Raw genomic sequence first — 20,447 nt, 5'->3', positions numbered from 1 at the left:
GTCGATCAGAACCCCCAGTCCCTTTCTGCCTGGCTGCTCTCCAGGCAGTCTGGAGACACTTGGCCTTGTTGAACCCCATACCATTGGATTCAGCCCCATCTATCCAGCCTGTCTAGGTCTCTTTGCAGAGCCCTCCTGCTTTCTAGCAGATTGCCATTCCACTTAGTGTCATCTGCAGATTTGCTAATGGTGGACTCAATCCCCTCATCCAGATCATCAGTAAAGATGTTAAACAGGACTGGGCCCAACACTGATCCCTGGGGACACCACTCGTGACCGGCCGCCAACTGGATGCAGCCCCGTTCCCCACCACTCTGTGGGCCCAGCCATCAGCCAGTTCTTAACCCAGCAATAATCCCTATTCAATTTTAAATGATGTCACAAGAGCATGAAGATCTTGTCCTGATCAAAAGTTGAATAACTTGGTATAATAAGCTGTGATTGACCGAGCAGTGCTGACAAGAACAGTTGAGTAAGACAATTTACTTACAAACAAGCCTTAGTGGACTGTGGAGCAACAAGCAATAGGAGACCAACACCTGAAACTGCTGGAAAACTGTACAGTGGTATCACTGTGGACTGATTTGGTTGGTATCCTGTGCTGATATCTGGCTATTAAAAACCCAGAGTAGCAGAGACTGGGGAGAGGGAAGACTGTTTAACAGGTGTCATGATGCATAAAAGCAGGGGGCCCATGGTGGAACTGGAATGTGACAGTGGAGTCAGTGTTACTTTCTCTCCACAGGCTATTCTGTGCTGACTGACTGGCACAGTAACTGGGACAGGTCTCTGTTAACTGTAACTATGTGAATGAATAAAGCTTTCCTCTGACAAAGCCTATCCCTTCTGGTGGAAGATGCAGGTGAGCCTTGCTGGGGAGTGCTAGGATAGCTAGGAAGTGTTTTGATAGCATGGCATTTCAGGTTGTCATCCACTGACAAATGTGATACTTCTTTCTCAAAGGCCCTGCCGTCATCTGACAACCCCAGACACACCTTCAGGATAGAGAAACAACTGACAGATCCTGTGTCTTGGCATAATCTGGGCAAAGACTCACACCAACAGGCACAAACAACAAAGCAAAATGCAAACCTTCTGCCCAAAATCCTCTCTTAAAAGACAGAGACATCTCTCATTCAAGAAACCATTGGGGAAAATTAAGCACCACCTTCACAGAAGCAACACAAAAATCTGATAGATTCTTGTGGTTCCTACACTGAGACCTTCTACATCTGGAGTCAAAGCAGAACACCACTAGCTTGAGCATCCAGGAAATAGGAGAGCAAAGGGAATCTGGTACTTCATCTGCCCTGAAAAACCAAATCACAGGCATGACTCAACATTTCATTTTGAAAAAAAGAATTGTGAAGTGCATATTGCATAAACCTTACTAGTCCTCAGCAAAATTATGTTTTAAAATAGGGTACCTTCTGTGAAGGGCAACAATCTTTGTCAGGACAAGTCTCCACGTGACTTCTGCTAATAATTAAGGTCAAGATAGAGGTCAGGCATGGAAAACTGATCTCTGAGCCCAGCTAACACCACTAAGTCCACCTCCCCAACAGTATGCACTCTGTGCAGCTGCTCTGCCCCTCTGATAACCTTAGCTTCAGTCCTTCACCAGGAATGCTCACCAGACACAATGCCATGACTGGCACAGAGAACTTCCCTATAGCTCTGTAGATGGACAGTGTCCATTTTTCTGAACTGAGGGAGGGACAGTAGGAAGGAAAAAAGGAAGTGTGAAACCCCCTAGACTAGGATGGCAGCAGGCCTCTCATGCAAACAGCTTTCTTTTAATACTGTCATCAGCACTCCTAGTATCACAATCTTTCCATTGATTTCATCGACCCCTGAACCAAACCTCATGAGTCTGAGCATGCTCAGAGCAAATTTACAGAGAAGGAATCCAGAAAGAAAAAAAAAAGCATTATATAACTATTTTGTGATGTAACTGAAACATCACATCCTGCTGAGGACGGCTGATGCTGCTGACAAAAAAAAACCAGTACAAAGCTACAAAGCAGCTGGACATCTGCTGTGGGAAAGGCACACAGAGAAAAATGCACCATTATAGTCCAAACAATGCTTGCACCTGAATAAATTTGCCAAGCAGGAGCAATCAGCAAAGTTTCTTAGATGGCCTTAACATAACATCTTCTTCTATGCTTCAAAAAAACATCGCAAGAAACCTCTCCCAACACTAAAAATAACATTCTTCTTTACATTTCACTGCTTTCTAATTTACTCCTACAAAGCAGCTCACTTTTCCTCTCCTGTTACCATAAGCATCATCCCACCTTCCGAGGGGCACTGAGGGCTGAAAGCTCCAGATTCACACAGACACTACAGGAGCTCTGCAAGAGCCTGGACCACCATCGCTGCCTCGGGGACACGCTGCTCCAGCCGGTGGGCTCAGAGCCCTTCCTTGTCCCGAGGCTCACAGCCCACATCCGCGGAGAGAGCAGCTCCGAGGACTCGGGGAGACGCGGCACTGACCCGCCCTAGATCGGTGCCTGTCCCGTGTGGGCAGGTCCCGGGACGGGGCGGGCGCGACCCAGCCGTCATTAAAGGGCTCGGCGGGCGATAGTGCCGAGCAGCATTCCCAGCTGGAGCTATGGCGACCTGCGTGCAACTAAACACCGGGGCCAAGATGCCCCTCATGGGGCTGGGCACATGGAAGGTAAGGGTCCCTTGCTCTCAGCGGGGCTGGGACTGCGCCCGGTGCGATCTCCTACGCGGGGGTCCGGAGCGCTCTGAATTGGGGATGAAGCGGGCGCATCTCGGCTCGGTTCGGCTCGGTGACCCGCCCCCACCGACACCCCGGGCCGGAGCGCAGCGCTGTCGGTGCCCCCAGCATCCCGCCCGGGATACCGCCAAGGATGCCCTCTGGCTCCGGTCGTCCCCGCAGGCAGAGCCCCACGCTGCTTTTGAAGCTGTTTTCCCTAGCGTGCCCTCCGTCCTTGTCGTCCCCCTCCTGCCATGGGAGAGAGTTGACTCTTGGGTCTCCCCGGCCCGGGAGAGTCGGCTCCTTCCTTCCCTCACATACTCGGTAACCCCCTCCCCAGGGATGCGCGGATCCCATCCTCTCCCGTCCCAGCCAGGCTCCCGCGGCTGTGGCCTTCGAGGCCCCTCTCCCGGCTGCTCTCCAGCCCTTCCCGCAGCCAAGGCTTCCGTGCCGCTGCAGTGGGGCACTCGGATTGTCTGCTGCTTCGGTGCTGAGTAACTTTAATCCTGGGCGAGGTCACTGGGAATCATCTGTTAATAAGATACGGCTTTAGAAGACCATTCATGCATCTCAAGCAAGTTCTGACAAAGCAGTTTGCACTGCTGTTACAATGACTACAAAATCAGTGAACCATACAATGCCTGAAAACAAACATTGCTAAATCTGTATGAAGACGACATGCCAACATTTCTTTGTGCACAGCTCTTACCCCTGTCAGGATATAGAAACACACAAATGCACATCTCTTCTGTCTCTGAAAGAAGCAGCTTCAAATTACAGGTGGGATGCGCCCCAGCAGGAGCTGGGCTAGAGAATGGTACAATACTCAACGGTGATGTAGATGACTAAGGTGTAGACAACAGGTTAGCAAAGGCATATAGTGCCTTCAGAAAGCTTCATAAAAGAGTTTGGCGAAATAAACAGTTGAAGAAAAGTACAAAGATCAGTGTTTACAGAGCCATAGTGCTGTCTACTCTTTTATATGGATCTGAATCATGGGTCATCTACCGCCACCACCTGCGTCTCCCAGAACGCTTCCATCAACGCTGCCTCCGAACAATCCTAAACATCCACTGGTCAGATTATGTGACCAATACATCTGTTCTAGAACAAGCAGCAGTCACGGGTATTGAGGCCATGTTGCTGAGAACACAGCTGCGTTGGGCAGGGCACATCTCCAGGATGAAGGACCAATCACTGCCTTCCTAAGATCTTGCTTTATGGTGAACTTGCCACCGGCTACCCCATGAGAGGAGCCCTGAAGAGAAGATACAAGGACTCCCTGAAACAACATCTCAGCCTTGGCCACATTGATCAACATAACTGGTCTACTCTGGCCTCCATTCGGGAGACCTGGAGACACACCATCTATAACGCGGCTGATGCTTTTGAGAACGCACGCAGGATCACTCTCGAGGAGAAAAGACAACGCAGAAAGAATCGTGTCTTGCAGAATTTACCACCTAAGGAGTCTTTCTGCTGTGCCTTTTGCAATCGGACATGTCTATCTCATATTGGCCTTTTTAGCCACCAGCGTGCTTGTAACAAACGTGGGTGGAGCCCTCCCCAAATCTTCATTTGCGAAGCCCAGCCATGATGACGATGATGATGATGATGATGATGATGATGAAATAACTAGGAAATGGCCTGTATGCTTTGATTTGGGATCTTAACCTTCTGTTTTCAGTCTGCAGCTGGGCAAGTCAAAGCTGCAGTGATGGCTGCCATCGATGCCGGGTACCGCCACTTTGACTGTGCCTATGTGTACCAAAATGAGAGTGAAATTGGGGAAGGGATCCAGCAGAAAATCAAGGAAGGTGTTGTGAAACGAGAAGATCTCTTCGTCGTCAGTAAGGTAAGGATATAGTGACCTAGGATCCAGGGGAAGGTCTGTTTTGTGTAGAGGGAAATTCAGAGCAGGGGAAAAGGTTGTATGCTATAGAGTGGAGTAATTCAGGACATAGTTCAGGTCAATACTGTATTTTGTCACTGTATTTTGTATAGAGTTATCTAAGATACGCTTCACATTCTCCATTTTCATGGGATTGTTCAAAGGATGTGTTAAGCTTAAATGGTCCCAGAAAGTGTCCTGGTTTTAACTTGCTTCTGCTGAAAATTCTGGATTTGGCTCACCACTGAAACTATTAATTTTAAAAGAGCTCTTTAACCCATATCTGCCTGTAATAAGTGGCTTTTGCATATCTTGACTAATGGAACAGGGTCAGGTTTTAGTTTACAACCCTTTTTGATCACATATGCCACCACAGCACATATTGTCCTTCGTATCAGTGGCCATTGCCCAGTCCTGCTTACAGAGCAAGCCCCATCTGAAAAGAAACAGGGTGGCCTAATTCCACATCACCTTCCAAAGGAAACAGGTTCTTGCTGGAACAGTACAGAAGGGTTCCAAGATATTTAACCCAGGAGGTCACAGTGTGCCTTGTTTTTTGCCCCTAGCTGTGGTCCACATTTCACGAGAAGCCTCTGGTGAAGGGAGCCTGCCAGAAGACTCTTGCTGACCTGAAACTGGATTACCTGGATCTCTACCTCATCCACTGGCCTTTTGGGTTCAAGGTACAGTGACAGCAATGCCTTTGGCTTTTCCTCCTAGTAGAGCTCCTCAACACTGCCAGGAGCACTTGCAGCTCCAGAAAGAGCATGTGTCTGGTGTGTACCAGCACTGTGACAGTGCTGCCCATTCAGCTTTACTCTGGCCACGTGAGCTGTGCTCCTGATCTCTGCCCCTGAGAGTGAGGCTTGCACAGTGTCCTCTGCCCTTTTGATAATGGACAGGCAGACCTAGCACTAAGATCAAGCCTCCCAGCTGCAAGCACAGGTTATGCCTTTTTCCCTTTCTTTTACAAATCCAAAGCATGCCCATCTGAAAACTGCCCCTTGTGGGACAGAGGGCTGCGCTTTGCTGTGCGACAGAAATTCTTTCCTGTTCAGGTTACAAAATCACAGAGTGAAAGATTCCCATTTTTCTCTTTAATCACCAAGTCATTAATACAGTAGAGACTGAGCTGACCTTGCCTGTAGGAGACTCAGTGTTGTTTCACAGACCTTGAATTTCAAAAGATGAGGCTTTTAGATATCAAGTTTTCACAGACTACATGCACTTCAAAGATTTATGTCAGTTTATATATATATACACACACACGCACATACCATTAGCTTCTCCTTTCTGCTACACCCAGATCAAAATCTCTATTCTACCTAATGCTTTCAAGCTCAACTTCATTTTATTCTCTTAATATTGCTTTAGTTAGATTTATATGGAAAAAGCCGTCAAGTGAAACTGCATAATATTGTGGCATCTAGAAAATTCCAATCATTCAAAATACTTTGGCCATACTGTCTAGATACAGGCTGTTCTAATTTTCCTTAATACAGCAACTTCAACAGTGAGCCTCCCCATGGGACATCTGTCAGCAAATGTACTCCAGCATAAACTGTGTATGTTCACAGGAACAAAGTCAATCATCCATATGCCTTTTTAAAAACAACTAAAGAAGCCATTATTCCTAAATGTGCATAACAGAACAACACTTAGAGTGAACTCATGTAAGACCCCAGAATACTGTTCTGTGAGTCCCTGCATGCTTCCCTGCATGCATTTTGTAGATGATCACTTCCAAGGGTCCAGCAGAAATACCTATCTTTACTGGCATGGGAGGTTACAAAATGCATGAACTAAGAAGCAACATGAAGAATTAAGTTATAATGAGAATTACTTGGGATTTTTTTCATACACTATTAGCTTTAGCTCCTTACATCCCCACTTAGTTGTTTTATACAGCTAGTGTCCCAGCAGAGATTATTTCAAGCATTTTTTCTCACTGACAGGCAGGAGAGGAGCTGTTGCCAAAAGATGACAAAGGCATGGCTATACCTAGCAACAGTGATATTCTACAGACGTGGGAGGTAAGTTTAGCCTAGAGCAGAAGAGGCATGTCCTCTGTCCTCATCAGTCTTTTCCATGGTTTAATTATGTCACACAACCACTGTCATCTCATTCAAGCAAAACTAGGTGGAAGGCATGTAAGGCAGTACAAAGGACCTTTTCATAATTGGCATGCTTCATCCTTACCTAGTTATTCCTATTCCCTGAGTCTTTCTTAACCACCTTACCCACAGTGAGCTACACAAGCTCTTCCAGTGGAGCTGCAGACCAGACTGAAACTAGAAAAAGTTCATTGCTCGACCATAACAACTGTACAATTATTTTCACCACAGTTTTTGCATCCTTCTTGAATTGCTCAAACAAATTTCACAGAAATAAAGGTGTTTTAGGTGGAGATCTTGCCTACAGTGTGGGGCACAGCCCTCCAGTGCTTGCACAGTAGTGGATTACTGAGTGTCATCATGCAACTTGGTCTGAATTTCCACACACTCAGGGAATGAGAATTTGGGCTTGGGTGAGATGGTACGTGCTTCTCCCTCAGAGAACTTTGCAAGTCTAAACAGTTATTTAGTGCTGCTCATGACAGGAAAAAAAACCCCACATCATCATGATCTGCTTTGCATACTGGATGTTGACTTTGCTCCTCTTTGTATCAGGCCATGGAAGAGCTGGTGGACTGTGGTCTGGTAAAAGCCATTGGAGTCTCCAACTTTAACCATGAGCAGATTGAAAGAATCCTGAACAAGCCGGGACTGAGGCACAAGCCTGCAAATAACCAGGTAAGCTGCAAAGTGACTTCAGGTGACTAGTTTTCAGGCATTATAAATACCTGATACCAATTGAAAGAAGGGATGGGAAAAGGGAAAACAAAGTAGACAGCATGTACTTTAAATCCCTCTCTGTGGAATATTTGGGAGTACACAAGGCACTTGGACATTTCCTTTTTGGTATCACCTTGCTGAACCACTGTTTACAAATGTTGGAGTATTTCCTTAAAAACAGTTTTTCTGGAAAAATAAAGAACCCAGAGATGAGCTTTGTGAAACACCCATAGCAAACTCTACATGAGCACTTTGTATAACAATAGGTATTTTCAATACTAAGGATAATACTATTATCGTGCAGGCCATGGGCAAATTAGGGGAAAAGGCAGCCTCCAGATGGATTAGGAGATAATCCATGGAGCACAATATTTCAACAGTTCTGCCAAGTAACAGCCTCTGTGCTTTTGTGTTGGCAGATTGAATGTCATCCATACCTCACCCAGGAGAAGCTGATCAAGTACTGCCAATCCAAAGGGATTGCTGTGACCGCATACTGTCCCCTTGGCCGTCCTGACAGACCATGGTAAGACTGCTCTGCAATTTCCAAGGAAGTTGGCATGGATTATGTTTGTAACATTGAAGCTACACCTGCAGCATTAAGTATTCACCCAGATACAAATCTCTGTTGCTACGCTGGATTTTTCTGTGGAGGTTTCTTGCTATTGATTTGTTTTCTCTGCGCAGGGCTAAGCCAGGGGATCCTTCCCTCCTGGATGACCCCAAGATCAAAGAGATTGCAGCCAAACACAACAAAACCCCAGCACAGGTGAGTAAGTGCCACACAGTGGGTACTCATTCCCGTAACACAGCCATTTAAGAAAACAGAGCTCAGGAAAGGGTAGAACCTCTATCCATATTACCCAATCCATGAATTATGGCACTCCTTTGATTTTTCCCTAACAATACAGATTTTTTTATTAAATGATCTGCAAGACACGCTACCACTATCTCTTTGGCCCTACAAAAGATTCTTGACCCAGCTTCAGATGTCACCTTCCCCTCTCAAGTCCTCTTGCACAGAATGAAAGCCTTGCATAGACTGCTAAAAGCCTAGCTGGGAAGAAAAGGAATTGTTCCAAAAATGAATGGGAAAGGAGGCCTTCCATGTGAGGCTCCACCACTTCCCTTTTTGCTCTCCAGGCAGTGCTATCTGGGCTGCAGGGATAGGAATGGTTTGAAATGCAGCTCTGCCAAAGTGCATAGAGCTTAGAGAAAACAGCTGTTGGAACAGGCTCTGCTTCCTCCAGAGCAGGAACCATCCTCTTTCTGATTCTGTTCTTGCAGGTTCTCCTTCGCTTCCAGATCCAGAGAAATGTGATTGTGATTCCCAAGTCTGTCACACCACAGCGCATCTTGGAGAACTTCCAGGTGAGGTATTAGGAGTGAGCTGGGTGCTGCCCTTCAGGGACAGCACAGCTTCTCCCTGCAGAGCAAACACAGATCCTTTCTCATCCCTGCCATGTCCTCCTTGGGCAGCAGGACTGCACTTTTTCCTTCTTTATGCTTAACTAAACTTTACTGACTGTCAAGCCAGGCCTATTTTTGGAGAGGTCAATGAACCGTCCTTAATGATAATTCCTGTTCTGTGGCTTATGGATGAATCAGCAGGCACTGCTTGCTTGGAATCCCCACACAGTAACATGCCAGAAACATCATATATAGAATAAACAATGTTCATAAAATATTTCCTGTGTCCATAAAACAAGGTGTCCTTCTATCTGTTAATTCAGTGGTACATGAGTGAAAATCGACCCTCCAGCATGGAGCTGCTCTCTAATCCTGTCCTTCTCCTCATTGTTTGGTTTGTCCAAAGAGGTAATTTCCATCTGTTTCTCCTTTTAGGTGTTTGACTTTGAATTGACTAAAGAGGAGATGGCAACTATTCTGAGCTTTAACAGAAACTGGAGGATCTGTGAAATGGATATGTAAGTGACACTGACTGTTTTCTTCCAACTCCTAAACTTTGAATATTCTTTACAAGGAATTTTGTGTCACAGATACTAAGTAGAATGAAATTCAGTTTATTTAAAAATCATACCAACTCAAATTCCAACTGGTTTTCCCAAGAACACTTTTTCAGGAGAGGGTTTAATATTTTCATTTTAAAAACAAAACAAACAAACAAAAAGAAAACAAACTACATTCTCATTTTGAATTCAGTTTTCAGGAAACTCTCTGTAAAACTTGAATTATAAAAAATGGATTCTGGATATTCATTTCATCTTTGTCTGTATTAGAGAAACAAAGACATATATCTCCACATATTCTTCCTGTAATTACATGATGCAGATCTTCCCTCAGTGGCTCCTTTGTGTACCCAATGCATCTCTATATAACATTTAAGTTATGCATTTAAATAACATTCCCTCTTTGATTTCTTTCAGGTCCAAAAATCTCAAGGAATACCCTTTCCATGCCGAATACTGAAGATGGCCTTCACTAGACCTCTGGTGTCTCACGTGCCTCTGCTCTAACTTTGAGCTATGTATCTGGTTTTCTTATTGCATCTGCCCCAGTACTGCCAGTGAAGACACAGAATGTTTATCCCATGAAATTTGGTTTTTTTGCAAGAAGAAAAGGGTATTTTCTACAGCAAAAAATGTGGGATGTAATAATCTTCTGCCTATTAGAAGACAGTATTTCTACTGAAGAGCCAAAGCAGAGGTGGAAGAGCTTGTACCACCATTCAGTAATTGCCTTCAGTCTTGCATCAGCAGAAACCAGATGCTGACAAACCACAAAAAAAAACCAAACATGGATTCACAATTTCATCAGAGGTGTCCCATATTTTAAATAAGTTTAACTGTAAAAAGCAAAAACGTTAATTGGCTGAAAATCTTCTGTCCAGTGAAGGAAGAAACCAAAACCCTCCCAACCCAGAGATACACAGAGAGGTGGGCTGCAGTCACCTGCACTGTGGGGACACGGATTTGCCCTGGGACAGCCACTCAGCACTCTCCCCTGCCATTCCTCAGCAATCCACAGGCTGGCCACAGGCCCTGAGCCACAGGCACAGCCCCATTTCAGCTGCCACACAACCCAGGTGTCTGTTGGCAGGGGAGGCTCAGCCCTTTGGTGCTGAGCCAAACCACTGACACCTTAGGATCTTCTCCCCAAAATTTCCACTTTCAATTCAAAAAGATACTATCCAAGACCATGTGTTTCCCAGCTTTCCAAAGGAAACAGCTCATAAAGCCCTCAGCAACCTCCTGCAAAAAAATACACCAAGTTAGTGAATCCAGTAAGGGTACAATATTTAATATGGCATGGGAGCTAAAGATGTAGGGAATTTCTACCACCTTTCACAACCACCCTCTTTGCCTTGGAAAGCTCCTGATCAAACACTTGCTCTAACTTTGGAGCCATCATTGTGGGCACAATCACACAAATTCATCCATATCCTCCTTGGCTAAGGGCACCACTTACTGCCTCATCCTACCCACACTGAAGGGCTACCCTGCTCCCACTTGTAGGGTCTCTTCTCATCCCAGGGCACATACAACCAACTGAAAGGAAGGAGACATCATCAGGGTTTAGCCACATCAACTTGCTGTATCAGGCCTAGGTGCAAAGGATGCACAGGCAAGGGCTGCCTGCTTAGGGTATGTGCTCATCGTTTCATTTCTGGAGTTAAATCACTTTAATTACACAGTTTTGTCAGCTCATCAGGTTAATAGACAAATAGGCAAATATAAGAATTATCAAATATTAAAGTCTTCAAAAAAAACTACTGAGAAGACACAGAGGGTGATGGGACCTCAGAGGATGCTCCTGACTTGATCTGAACTCAGTGCAAAAAAGAGGCCAAGGTCTTAGAATCAGATTAAACCACTATCCTCCCGCCTTATTCCTGCCTTAACAAGCATCTGGAAGTTGAGTCAATGCACACCATTTAGCAACATAAACATCCTGTTCCAATACATACTCCTTTCCCAAAGTCCCTACTGTCATCTGACAACCCCAGCCACACCTTCAGGACAGAAAATCCACTGGCAGCTCCCATATATTGGCATGATTTGGGCAAGGTCTCACAGCAACAGGCAAAACTAAGCAAAATGCCAAAAATCCTCTCATAAATGAGCAAGGCATCTCTCGGGATGTGTCTTGGGAAAACCAAGCACCAACCCTCAAAGGAGAACGTGAGTTCACAGAAGCAGCAGCATCAGAAATCTCAGAAGAAAGTGGAAGGACAAATTGCACTTCTCAGCCCTGCTCTCCACCAAATCTCTCTGTCATCACACACTCTACCCAGCTCCTTGCCACAGGAATGCAAGGCTTTTGAACCTGTCTCCAGAAAGATGCGCTCAGAAGAATTAGAACAAATACTCCAGGGTTTCTGCTCTCCCTCAGAGGAGATCCCATCCTGCTGGCCAAACAGCCAGGCTTTGCAAGCTTTCACAGGCTCACAGAGCACAGCTCTCTGAGGGCAACAGTTCACCTTGGTGCTGCTCCAGTACAAAATCTGATGGATTCTGCAAGTTCCTACATCGAGTCTTGAGAGCCACTCATCATTGTTGGTTTCTGAATGTGACACTACTAACACTAATAAATTACCAGCACAGCACCACAGACTCGAGTGCCTTGGGAATACGAAGGAGAGCAGGAACAAACTGGCACTTCAGCTGCTCTCTGGGCTCTCTTGAGAAAACACATGGCACACAAGGCAAAATGTGTCATTTTGCATTTTTCAATCACTTCTCTGAACAATGAACCAGACCAAGAAACTGAGTGGACTCAGGGCAGATCTATGGAGAAGGAATCCCAAATAAGGATAAAAGATAAGCCCAAATTGTATAACTTTTACGTGATTAAACTGAAATACCACATCCTGCTGAGGAAGTTGATAGGCCTGTCAGAAAATCAGAGGAAGATTAAAGAGAAAAACTAATTATCTTGTCTGTCTTGAGTTAAATGAAGCAAAAAGACCTGGGGCACCAACTGTGGGAGAGGCACTCAGAGAAAAGTGCACCATTGCACATACTTTGAATTTATGCTTGTACATTAATCAATTCTCCAAGTACAAGCAAATAGCAAAGGCTTCCAAGCAGCCCTAAGATACCATTATGGAGCACTTGAAGGATCATGTTGATAAATATTTTTTTTTCATTGCACTGTGAGCACCTCATTAATACAGGGTATTTTGCCTCTCCACAATTTCAAAGTCGATTTCTAACGTGAAATTAAAGTTCACTTACCATTTATTTCTACATTTGTATATTTTATTCTGAGATATGGTTTGCACCTCCCTAAAGACACAGGCACAATGTGATCCCTGTGACATTTGCTGAGAATCACTGCTCTTCTGCAGCTTTGAAAACGTACTAAGAAATACTTTCCCCCAACATTTAAAATGAAGCGATTTGTACTGATTATTGCCTAATTTATTCACAGACTCACTTACCACAAACTGATGTTGTACTTGTCCCATCTGGAGAGGGAAACAGGGTGCTCCCCGCTCTCACAAGCCATACTGAGGTATCTTTAGCCATCTCCTTTCAACAGCACGCAGCATGGCAGGTTCTTGGCACCAGCCCAGGCCACCAGTGCCGCGCTGCTCCAGCCAAAGGCTCAGCCCTTCCCCGGGCCATGGCTCAGCCCCGGCCACACACCCGGCAGCGAGGGAGGAGCTCCGTGAGCGGGGAGCGTGGGACTTCTGTGTCACGTCCTACCCCAGGCCTCCTGCTTATCGACACATTTTGGGACACCCCTGGGCTGTACCGATGACAAACCGTGGGCCAAAGCGTCCCTGAAAGAAACCACCTCTCTCTCAGAACCCACGGGGAGAACTGCCACAGGGTGTCGCAACGCCCCGGCACACCGGCACAAGCGAGACACGCACGGACAACCTGTGGCGCAGGGACAGGGCGCTGCAGGAGCTGATCCCTGCAGCACAAACACCAGCCGGATCGGGACCTGCCCTCAACCCTTATCTTTGACAAGGAATTTCACCCTGTTCCAGCAGGAAAAGCCGCACCCCCCAGACGCCCCTCCGGGAGAAACGCCCACCTCGCTATCCCACCATGGCCGCCGGGCGGATCCCATTGGCTGCAGGCTCCGCTGCTGATTGGGCGGAGCTGCCAGCGGGGCGGGGCCGGAGCGCTGATTGGCTGCCAGGGAGCGGGGGGGCGGAGCGCTGCCGGCTCGGCCATGGCGGCGTACGCGCGGCTCGGGGCTGCCAAGGTGCCGCTGCTGGGGCTCGGCACATGGAAGGTAACCGCGGGCAGCGGCACCCCGGCGGTGCTTCGGCAGCTACCGAAGGAAAAGCACGTGAAAATCCCAAACTGAGACATGTCCTACCCTTTTTCCCGTCAGTCCCCCCCAGGTAAGGTGGAAGCTGCAGTGATGGCTGCCATCGATGCCGGGTATCGCCACTTTGACTGCGCCTACGTGTACCAGAATGAGAAGGAAATTGGGCGTGGGATCCACCAGAAAATCAAGGAAGGTGTCGTGAAACGAGAGGACCTCTTCATCGTCAGTAAGGTATGGATCAAATGGTCATGGATTATGGACAAACTGGCTTTACCTCTGATATTTTTACAGTAGGAACCTGAAGTAGTTTAATGCTGTAGCACTGGAGAAGCTCATAATGTAAACGAGATTATTCCTGATACTGCTGTCTTGTTCCATTTCATGACCACAGTGATAGAGTTTGATTCTTTCCTGTCCACTGACAGTAATTGTTAATGTTGTAGCCATTGGATAGGAAGAGTGAGTTCCTTAAGAAGAATCACTCTTACCCTAACTGGTGGCAGCTGTCTTCCCTGCACTTTCTTCCAATAACACTGAAGGGAGGCAAGAGTCTGATTTCCCCCCTCAGAATATACAGCAACTTTGAGCACCACAGACTTGTTGTGTTCTGGCGCCCTGCTGAGAGGACAGAGTGCTGGGGGATGGATGAGGGGAGGCCAGCTGCAGGCCAACCTGCAGGAAAAGGCAGAGTGGGCAGCACAAATTATATCTGAACTAATGGAACCAGAGGACTTTGTTATGATCCTGCTCAAACACTGTGCTGCCACTGCACACACTGCCTTCAGTGTCACGGGCCAGTCCCATCCCACGCCGCGTCTGAAGAGCGCTACAATGGCCTCATTCCATATTGCCTTCCAAAGAACATGGAACATTTCTGTGCTGTTCAGGAGAGCACCTGAGAGGTTTAACCCAGAAGGTCATAGTGCGCCTTGTTTTTTGCCCCTAGCTGTGGTGCACATTTCATGAGAAGCCTCTGGTGAAGGGAGCCTGCCAGAAGACTCTTGCTGACCTGAAACTGGATTACCTGGATCTCTACCTCATCCACTGGCCTTTTGGGTTCAAGGTACAGTAGCAGCAATGCCCTTGGCTTTGTTTCTTGTGACTCTGCCTTTACAGCCTAACAGTTGCTGTGACTGAGAAAGACAATGAGGTGTCTGTCATCTGTGTCAGCACTGCTCTGGTGCTCAGCTTTACTCTGGCCATGTGAGTCAGGCTCTTGGTCTCTGCCCCTGAAACTGCTGTTTCCATACCCTTTCATCCTGGGAATGATAGTCTAAAAACTAGGGGCAGGTTTCCCAGCTGCAAGCATAAAACAGGCTGCTTTCCCTTTCTCTTGCAAATCCAGTGTGTGTTCATGTAAGATTTGCCCTTGTAGGACGGAGGGCTGCACTTTGCTGCCTGTCTGAAATTTTCCTCTGCATGATACAGAATCAGAGAACAAAAATAAATACTTCTGGTTTCAATTTCTCTCTTTAATCACCAAATCCTTAATGTGGTACAGATCGAGCTGCTTGCTTATTCCACTGAGACAGGAATTTAAACTGTGAAACTTTAGTGGGAGAAGTTAGGCCCCCAAGATTGGTGAAGGAGTTCATGTCTGTTTGAATATTTCTAGTTTTAGCCTTTCTATCTTGCTGCAGTCTGATCTGTCTCTGTTCTACCTGTTGCCTTTGAGATGCTCATCTTTTTTTCATGCTCTATTTTAGCTTTATGTTAACAAAGCCGTGAAAATGAAGCTGTCTCATGGTCATAGCAACAAACAGCTGCTAAACACAGTTCAGTCTTGGTGTCTTTTCATGACTTGTACACAAAGGCTCCTCTGATTTTCCTAGTGTTGGCAGCTTTACACTGAGCTTTGTCGTGGAAGAACTGTCTTTTCAGCAAATCTGGCACTGTGTAGACCAAACTCCTCCCAGTACCCAATTATGTATCTTGATGTCCCTCTGGAAAAAGAACAAAACAAAAAGAACAAAAAGTTCTTTCTAAGTGGGAACTAAAGAACAATACCTGAAGTGAACATGTGTGAGACTGAAGTCTATAGTTCTGAGTGGGTTTTTTCCCTTGTAGGTGTTTGGGTGAACCCTGACTTCCAGGCGTCCAGCAGAAAACCCTGTCCTTATGGGAACAGTCTCTAGCAAAAAAGCCACAAATTCCTTCCACTTCTCAGGAAGGAATGACTGAATATAGACAAGAATTAGTGCTCTTGCCTGCACTAGAAGTTCAAACTGTTTTGTTTGTGAATTCTCATGGTATTAAGTGAACTTCTCGACAGATTTTTCAAGCGTTTTCTTTGTCACTGACAGGTAGAAGAGGGGCTGTTTCCCACAGGCATGGCTATCCCCAGCAACACTGATATTCTACAGACATGGGAGGTAAGTTCATCCGAGTGGAAAAGTCACATCATCTGTCCTTAGCAGTGGTGTTGACTTCAGCAGTTGCAGAAAGGCTCGTGCATGTATGAAGAATTAGCTAGAAAGAATTCACAAAAATACATGGGTAGCTTTTAAAACTCTGCTTCCCATGAAGAGAAACAAGAGAAGAAAAGTTAGGAAGAATGTACTCAGGTCATGTCTTGTACACTGCATGCTGACTTGGCTCCACTTTATGTCAGGCCATGGAAGAACTGGTGGATGCTGGTCTGGTAAAAGCCATTGGAATATCCAACTTTAACCGTGAGCAGACTGAAAGAATCTTGAACAAACCAGGACTGAAGTACAAGCCTGCAAATAACCAGGTGAGCTGCAAAGTGACTGCAGGTGAATACTTTTCAGGGATTATAAAGATCTAATTACAGTCGAATGAGGAGATGGAAAAATGAAAAGAAAGTAGACATGGCATGTACTTTAAATCCCGCTCTATGGGTATTTCTTGGTACACACAGAACTTAAACATTTCCTTTTTGTCTCACCTTGCTGAACCACTTTTTACAAATTCCAGATTATTTTCCTAGGAAGCATTCTCTCTGGAGGGATGAAGAATCCAGATATGAGCTATCATTCTGACTATAATCATTGACTTTTATAAAGCCTCTCAGAATAAAATCCAAAAATCACATAAGTACTCAATGTAAAAGTTGGTGCTCTATAGAATTACAGACTTGTTTTGTCACACAGACCACACACAGGGTAGGATGAAGGCAACCTGTAATTAGGAAATTAGGATTTAGAAAAACCTCTGGAGCATGGGAAAACTACAGTAGTTCCACAACTCTGTCCCTGCTTCTGTGTTGGCAGATTGAGTGTCATCCATACCTTTCCCAGGAGAAGCTGATCAACTATTGCCAATCCAAAGGGATCACTGTGACAGCATACTGTCCCCTTGGCCGTCCTGATGGGTAATTTCCAAGTGGGTTAGCATGATTTAAGTCTGAAACATTCACACTAATTGAGTAATTGGGGCAGGTGTATATATATATATATATATATATTTATTTTTTTTTAATTGATGAGGCTAGATAGAATCTTTCTAGAGTGATTTTTTTGTTGTTTCTTCCCTTCCCCCTCCTCCCATCTAGTTCTAAGCCAGAGGCACCTTCCCTTCTGGATGATCCCAAGATCAAAGAGATTGCAGCCAAGCACAACAAAACCCCAGCACAGGTGAGTAGGTGCCACACAGTGGGTACTCATTCCTGTAACACAGCCATTTAGGAAACTTATGTCTGAAGTGAGGGAACAGCCTCTAACAGTGTTACTTGTGAACTGTGGTGCTGTTTGGTGGCGTTAACAAGCCATGGAGATTGTCCACTCTGTGGCCTACAATATATGCTACTATTACCTATTTGACCCTCAGACAGGAAAAGATTCTTGACCCATCTTCAGATGTCACCTTCCCCTCTCAAGTCTTCTTGCAGAGAATGAAAGCCTTGCATAGACTGCTAAAAGCCTGGCTGGGAAGAAAAGGAATTGTTCCAAAACTGAATGGGAAAGGAGGCCTTCCGTGTGAGGCTCCACCACTTCCCTTTTTGCTCTCCAGGCAGTGCTATCTGGGCTGCAGGGATAGGAATGGTTTGAAATGCAGCTCTGCCAAAGTGCATGGAGCTTAGAGAAAACAGCTGTTGGAACAGGCTCTGCTTCCTCCAGAGCAGGAACCATCCTCTTTCTGACTCAGTTGTCTGTTCTTGCAGGTTCTCCTTCGCTTCCAGATCCAGAGAAATGTGATTGTGATTCCCAAGTCTGTCACACCACAGCGCATTGTGGAGAACTTCCAGGTGAGGGATTAGGAGTGAGCTGGGTGCTGCCCTTCAGGGACAGCACAGCTTCTCCCTGCAGAGCAAACACAGATCCTCTCTCATCCTTGCCATGTCCTCCTTGGGCAGCAGGACTGGGCTCACCCTTTCTGTCTGGAAGTCAGGGCTACATTGAAAATGAAACTGAAGAAAAGACAGAGCTCTTAGAAACAGTATGCTGATAATATTATCTGTCACTTTACATGGTGTCTTCTGCTCTGTGGACTTGTGGATGACACAGTGAGCAGGCTTATAGCCTCAATCAAGTAACATTCCTCAAAATATAGAGTAAGCAACACATTAAGGGAAGAGTCCTTCTGTCAGTAAACCACATAGCTCCTCTGACTGTTACGTAAGGGCATTTTTTCTGATATTGGACATCAGGATTTCAGATGTAACATAGCTAGATTTATTGAATATGAAAGTGTTGTAGCTGTTTCTTTGGTATGGGACAGAAAGATGCACCTTTCACAAATGGAGGATGGAGGCATTCTGCAACACTTCAGTGCTCACCAAACACCTTGGAATAGCTGGCACATGTAACTGCAACCGTCAGTCTTCTTTGTTTGGCTCTTCCCTCTGCCAGTAGAATATCGAAAATCCAAAGATACTTCTTTTCCTTTCCCTGTTTCTTGAAGCCATCACTTGTAACCAGCACTCTTTCTGATCTGAACTTGTTCTTTGATCTTGTGAATCTTGCTTCTGATTTGATTTGTTCAAAGAGGTGGTTTCTATCTGTTTCTCTTTTTAGGTGTTTGACTTCGAATTGACTAAAGAGGAGATGGCAACCCTGCTCAGCTTAAACAGAAACTGGAGGATTTGTGAAATGATCACGTGAGTGGCCGTTTGTCTCCTTCAAACTCTTGCATTTTCAATGATCTTCATTTTGATCTCATAGGAACCAGTGTAGCTGCTTAAATTGGGTATATTTTGAAATCTGAAATCATTTGGGGGATGAAGGGTCTGTTATTTAACATCTTAGCGGAGTTATATTTTTTTACTTTATTGACTAAAGGATAAGTCATGCTGTGTATTCACTGTAAATCTGTTCTCCAGGAAACTTTGTGTGCCAGGAATTCCAGAGTGAGGGTTCTGGTTGATAACTTTGGCTGTGTCCATATGGGATAAATGAACGTTAGGCAGTTTTAAACTTAAGATAATTTTTTCTACAAGGTATTATAAGCTGATGTCAGATCTTACATAGGTGGTTGGGGGAGGGAATGATCATCTGTTGAGCAGTACAAAGCACAACTGCTAGCAGATAGGCACCTTGGAAGCCAAGAGCAAGACAAGAAGAGTTGGCTAGAAGGCTGCAGAAGGTGCTGTTTTCTCTGTAAAGCAGTGTGAATTTTAACTTTTTATCTAGAAAGTAATTTGGTCCCACCACTGTTCAGTGCCTAAATAATAGAAAAAGATGAACTTGTTGGTCCTGTATGCTTTTTCTATACTAATAAGTCTCTTAAATTCATTCTGCTGCTACTCAATTCAGAGCCTCCCTTGAAGGTTCTATATTTCAGCCTTAAGTAATCCTTCCTCTTTAATTTCCTCCAGGTGCAAAAATCTCAAGGAGTACCCTTTCAATGCAGAATACTGAAGGTGGTTTTATCCTGCCCTCCTGAAGGCCTCTGGAGTGTAATGAGCTTCTACCATTCCCTGAAGTTGCCCACTAGCTGCACACTGTCTCTCTCCTGCCAGCAAAGGCACAGTATATGTATTCAGTGACTTTGGGTTTTTCTTCTTTGGTGGAACAAAATAGTAAAACTTTTCTGAAGAACAAAATATGGGCTACGATAATTCTCTGCTCATTAGATGAGTGTCTCTGCATGGCTGAAATAGTAAAGCAGAAAACAGAATAACCTAGCAACTGATTTTGTCTTCTGTCTTGCATCAACACTACTTAAGGCTGCAGGGTTTAAGAAATGTGAACACAGAAGAAAGATCCATCCTGAAAGAATGAACTACATAATCACTGCCTGAAGATAAAAGACAACAAATAATTTTACTTCTAGAGCACAGTTCAAAGCTTTCTGTGAAAGAAGAATAAATGGGAGAAGCGTCCAGACCTACAGATGCATACCAACTCATACTGGGCTTTAATTCAGTCGTAATTTTTTACAGGCTGAAACTGGACAGAGATTAGTGTTCAATTTCATTCTTAACCAAAATAAAAATGTTTGGATTACTGCTGGTTTGGAAGTTCTACTCTAATGTGAAAATTAACAAACCAAGCAACTTGCATTAACAATGTCATTGGAAATAATTACAGAATCAACCAGGTTGCAAAAGACCTCTGAGATCATTGTGTCCAACCTTTGACCCAACACCACCTTGTCTACTAGACCATGGCACTAAGTGCCACATCCAGTCTCTGAATCGTCCAAGGACGGTAACTCTACCACCTCCCTGGGCAGCCCATTTCAGTGTTTGATCACTCTCTGTAAAGAACTTCTTCCTAATGTCTAACCTAAACCTCCTCTGGCACAGCTTAAGACCATGCCCTCTTGTCCACTGCTGGTT

The 20,447-nt window shown here is 45.2% G+C and overlaps 2 protein-coding genes across 2 annotated transcripts; both read left to right on the top strand.

Moving 5' to 3' along the window:
• Positions 1 to 2,553: 2,553 nt before the first annotated feature.
• LOC135414069 (aldo-keto reductase family 1 member B10-like) lies at positions 2,554 to 12,662 on the top strand. The gene is made up of 10 exons (XM_064654330.1): positions 2,554 to 2,683; positions 4,416 to 4,583; positions 5,186 to 5,302; positions 6,575 to 6,652; positions 7,289 to 7,411; positions 7,873 to 7,979; positions 8,141 to 8,222; positions 8,741 to 8,824; positions 9,299 to 9,381; positions 9,841 to 12,662. Exons 1-10 carry the CDS (start codon positions 2,618 to 2,620, stop codon positions 9,881 to 9,883), a joined length of 951 nt encoding a protein of 316 aa, XP_064510400.1. The 5' UTR covers positions 2,554 to 2,617; the 3' UTR covers positions 9,884 to 12,662.
• Positions 12,663 to 13,553: 891 nt separating this feature from the next.
• On the top strand, positions 13,554 to 19,790 carry LOC135414072 (aldo-keto reductase family 1 member B1-like). The gene is made up of 10 exons (XM_064654335.1): positions 13,554 to 13,666; positions 13,769 to 13,936; positions 14,652 to 14,768; positions 16,009 to 16,077; positions 16,317 to 16,439; positions 16,939 to 17,039; positions 17,220 to 17,301; positions 17,829 to 17,912; positions 18,682 to 18,764; positions 19,482 to 19,790. Exons 1-10 carry the CDS (start codon positions 13,604 to 13,606, stop codon positions 19,522 to 19,524), a joined length of 933 nt encoding a protein of 310 aa, XP_064510405.1. The 5' UTR covers positions 13,554 to 13,603; the 3' UTR covers positions 19,525 to 19,790.
• Positions 19,791 to 20,447: the final 657 nt, after the last annotated feature.

The sequence above is a fragment of the Pseudopipra pipra genome, chromosome 5, assembly GCF_036250125.1.
Source record: "Pseudopipra pipra isolate bDixPip1 chromosome 5, bDixPip1.hap1, whole genome shotgun sequence".
Lineage (NCBI taxonomy): Eukaryota > Metazoa > Chordata > Aves > Passeriformes > Pipridae > Pseudopipra > Pseudopipra pipra.
Note: the sequence above shows the minus strand (reverse complement) of the source record. Positions and strands in the feature narration are given on the sequence as shown.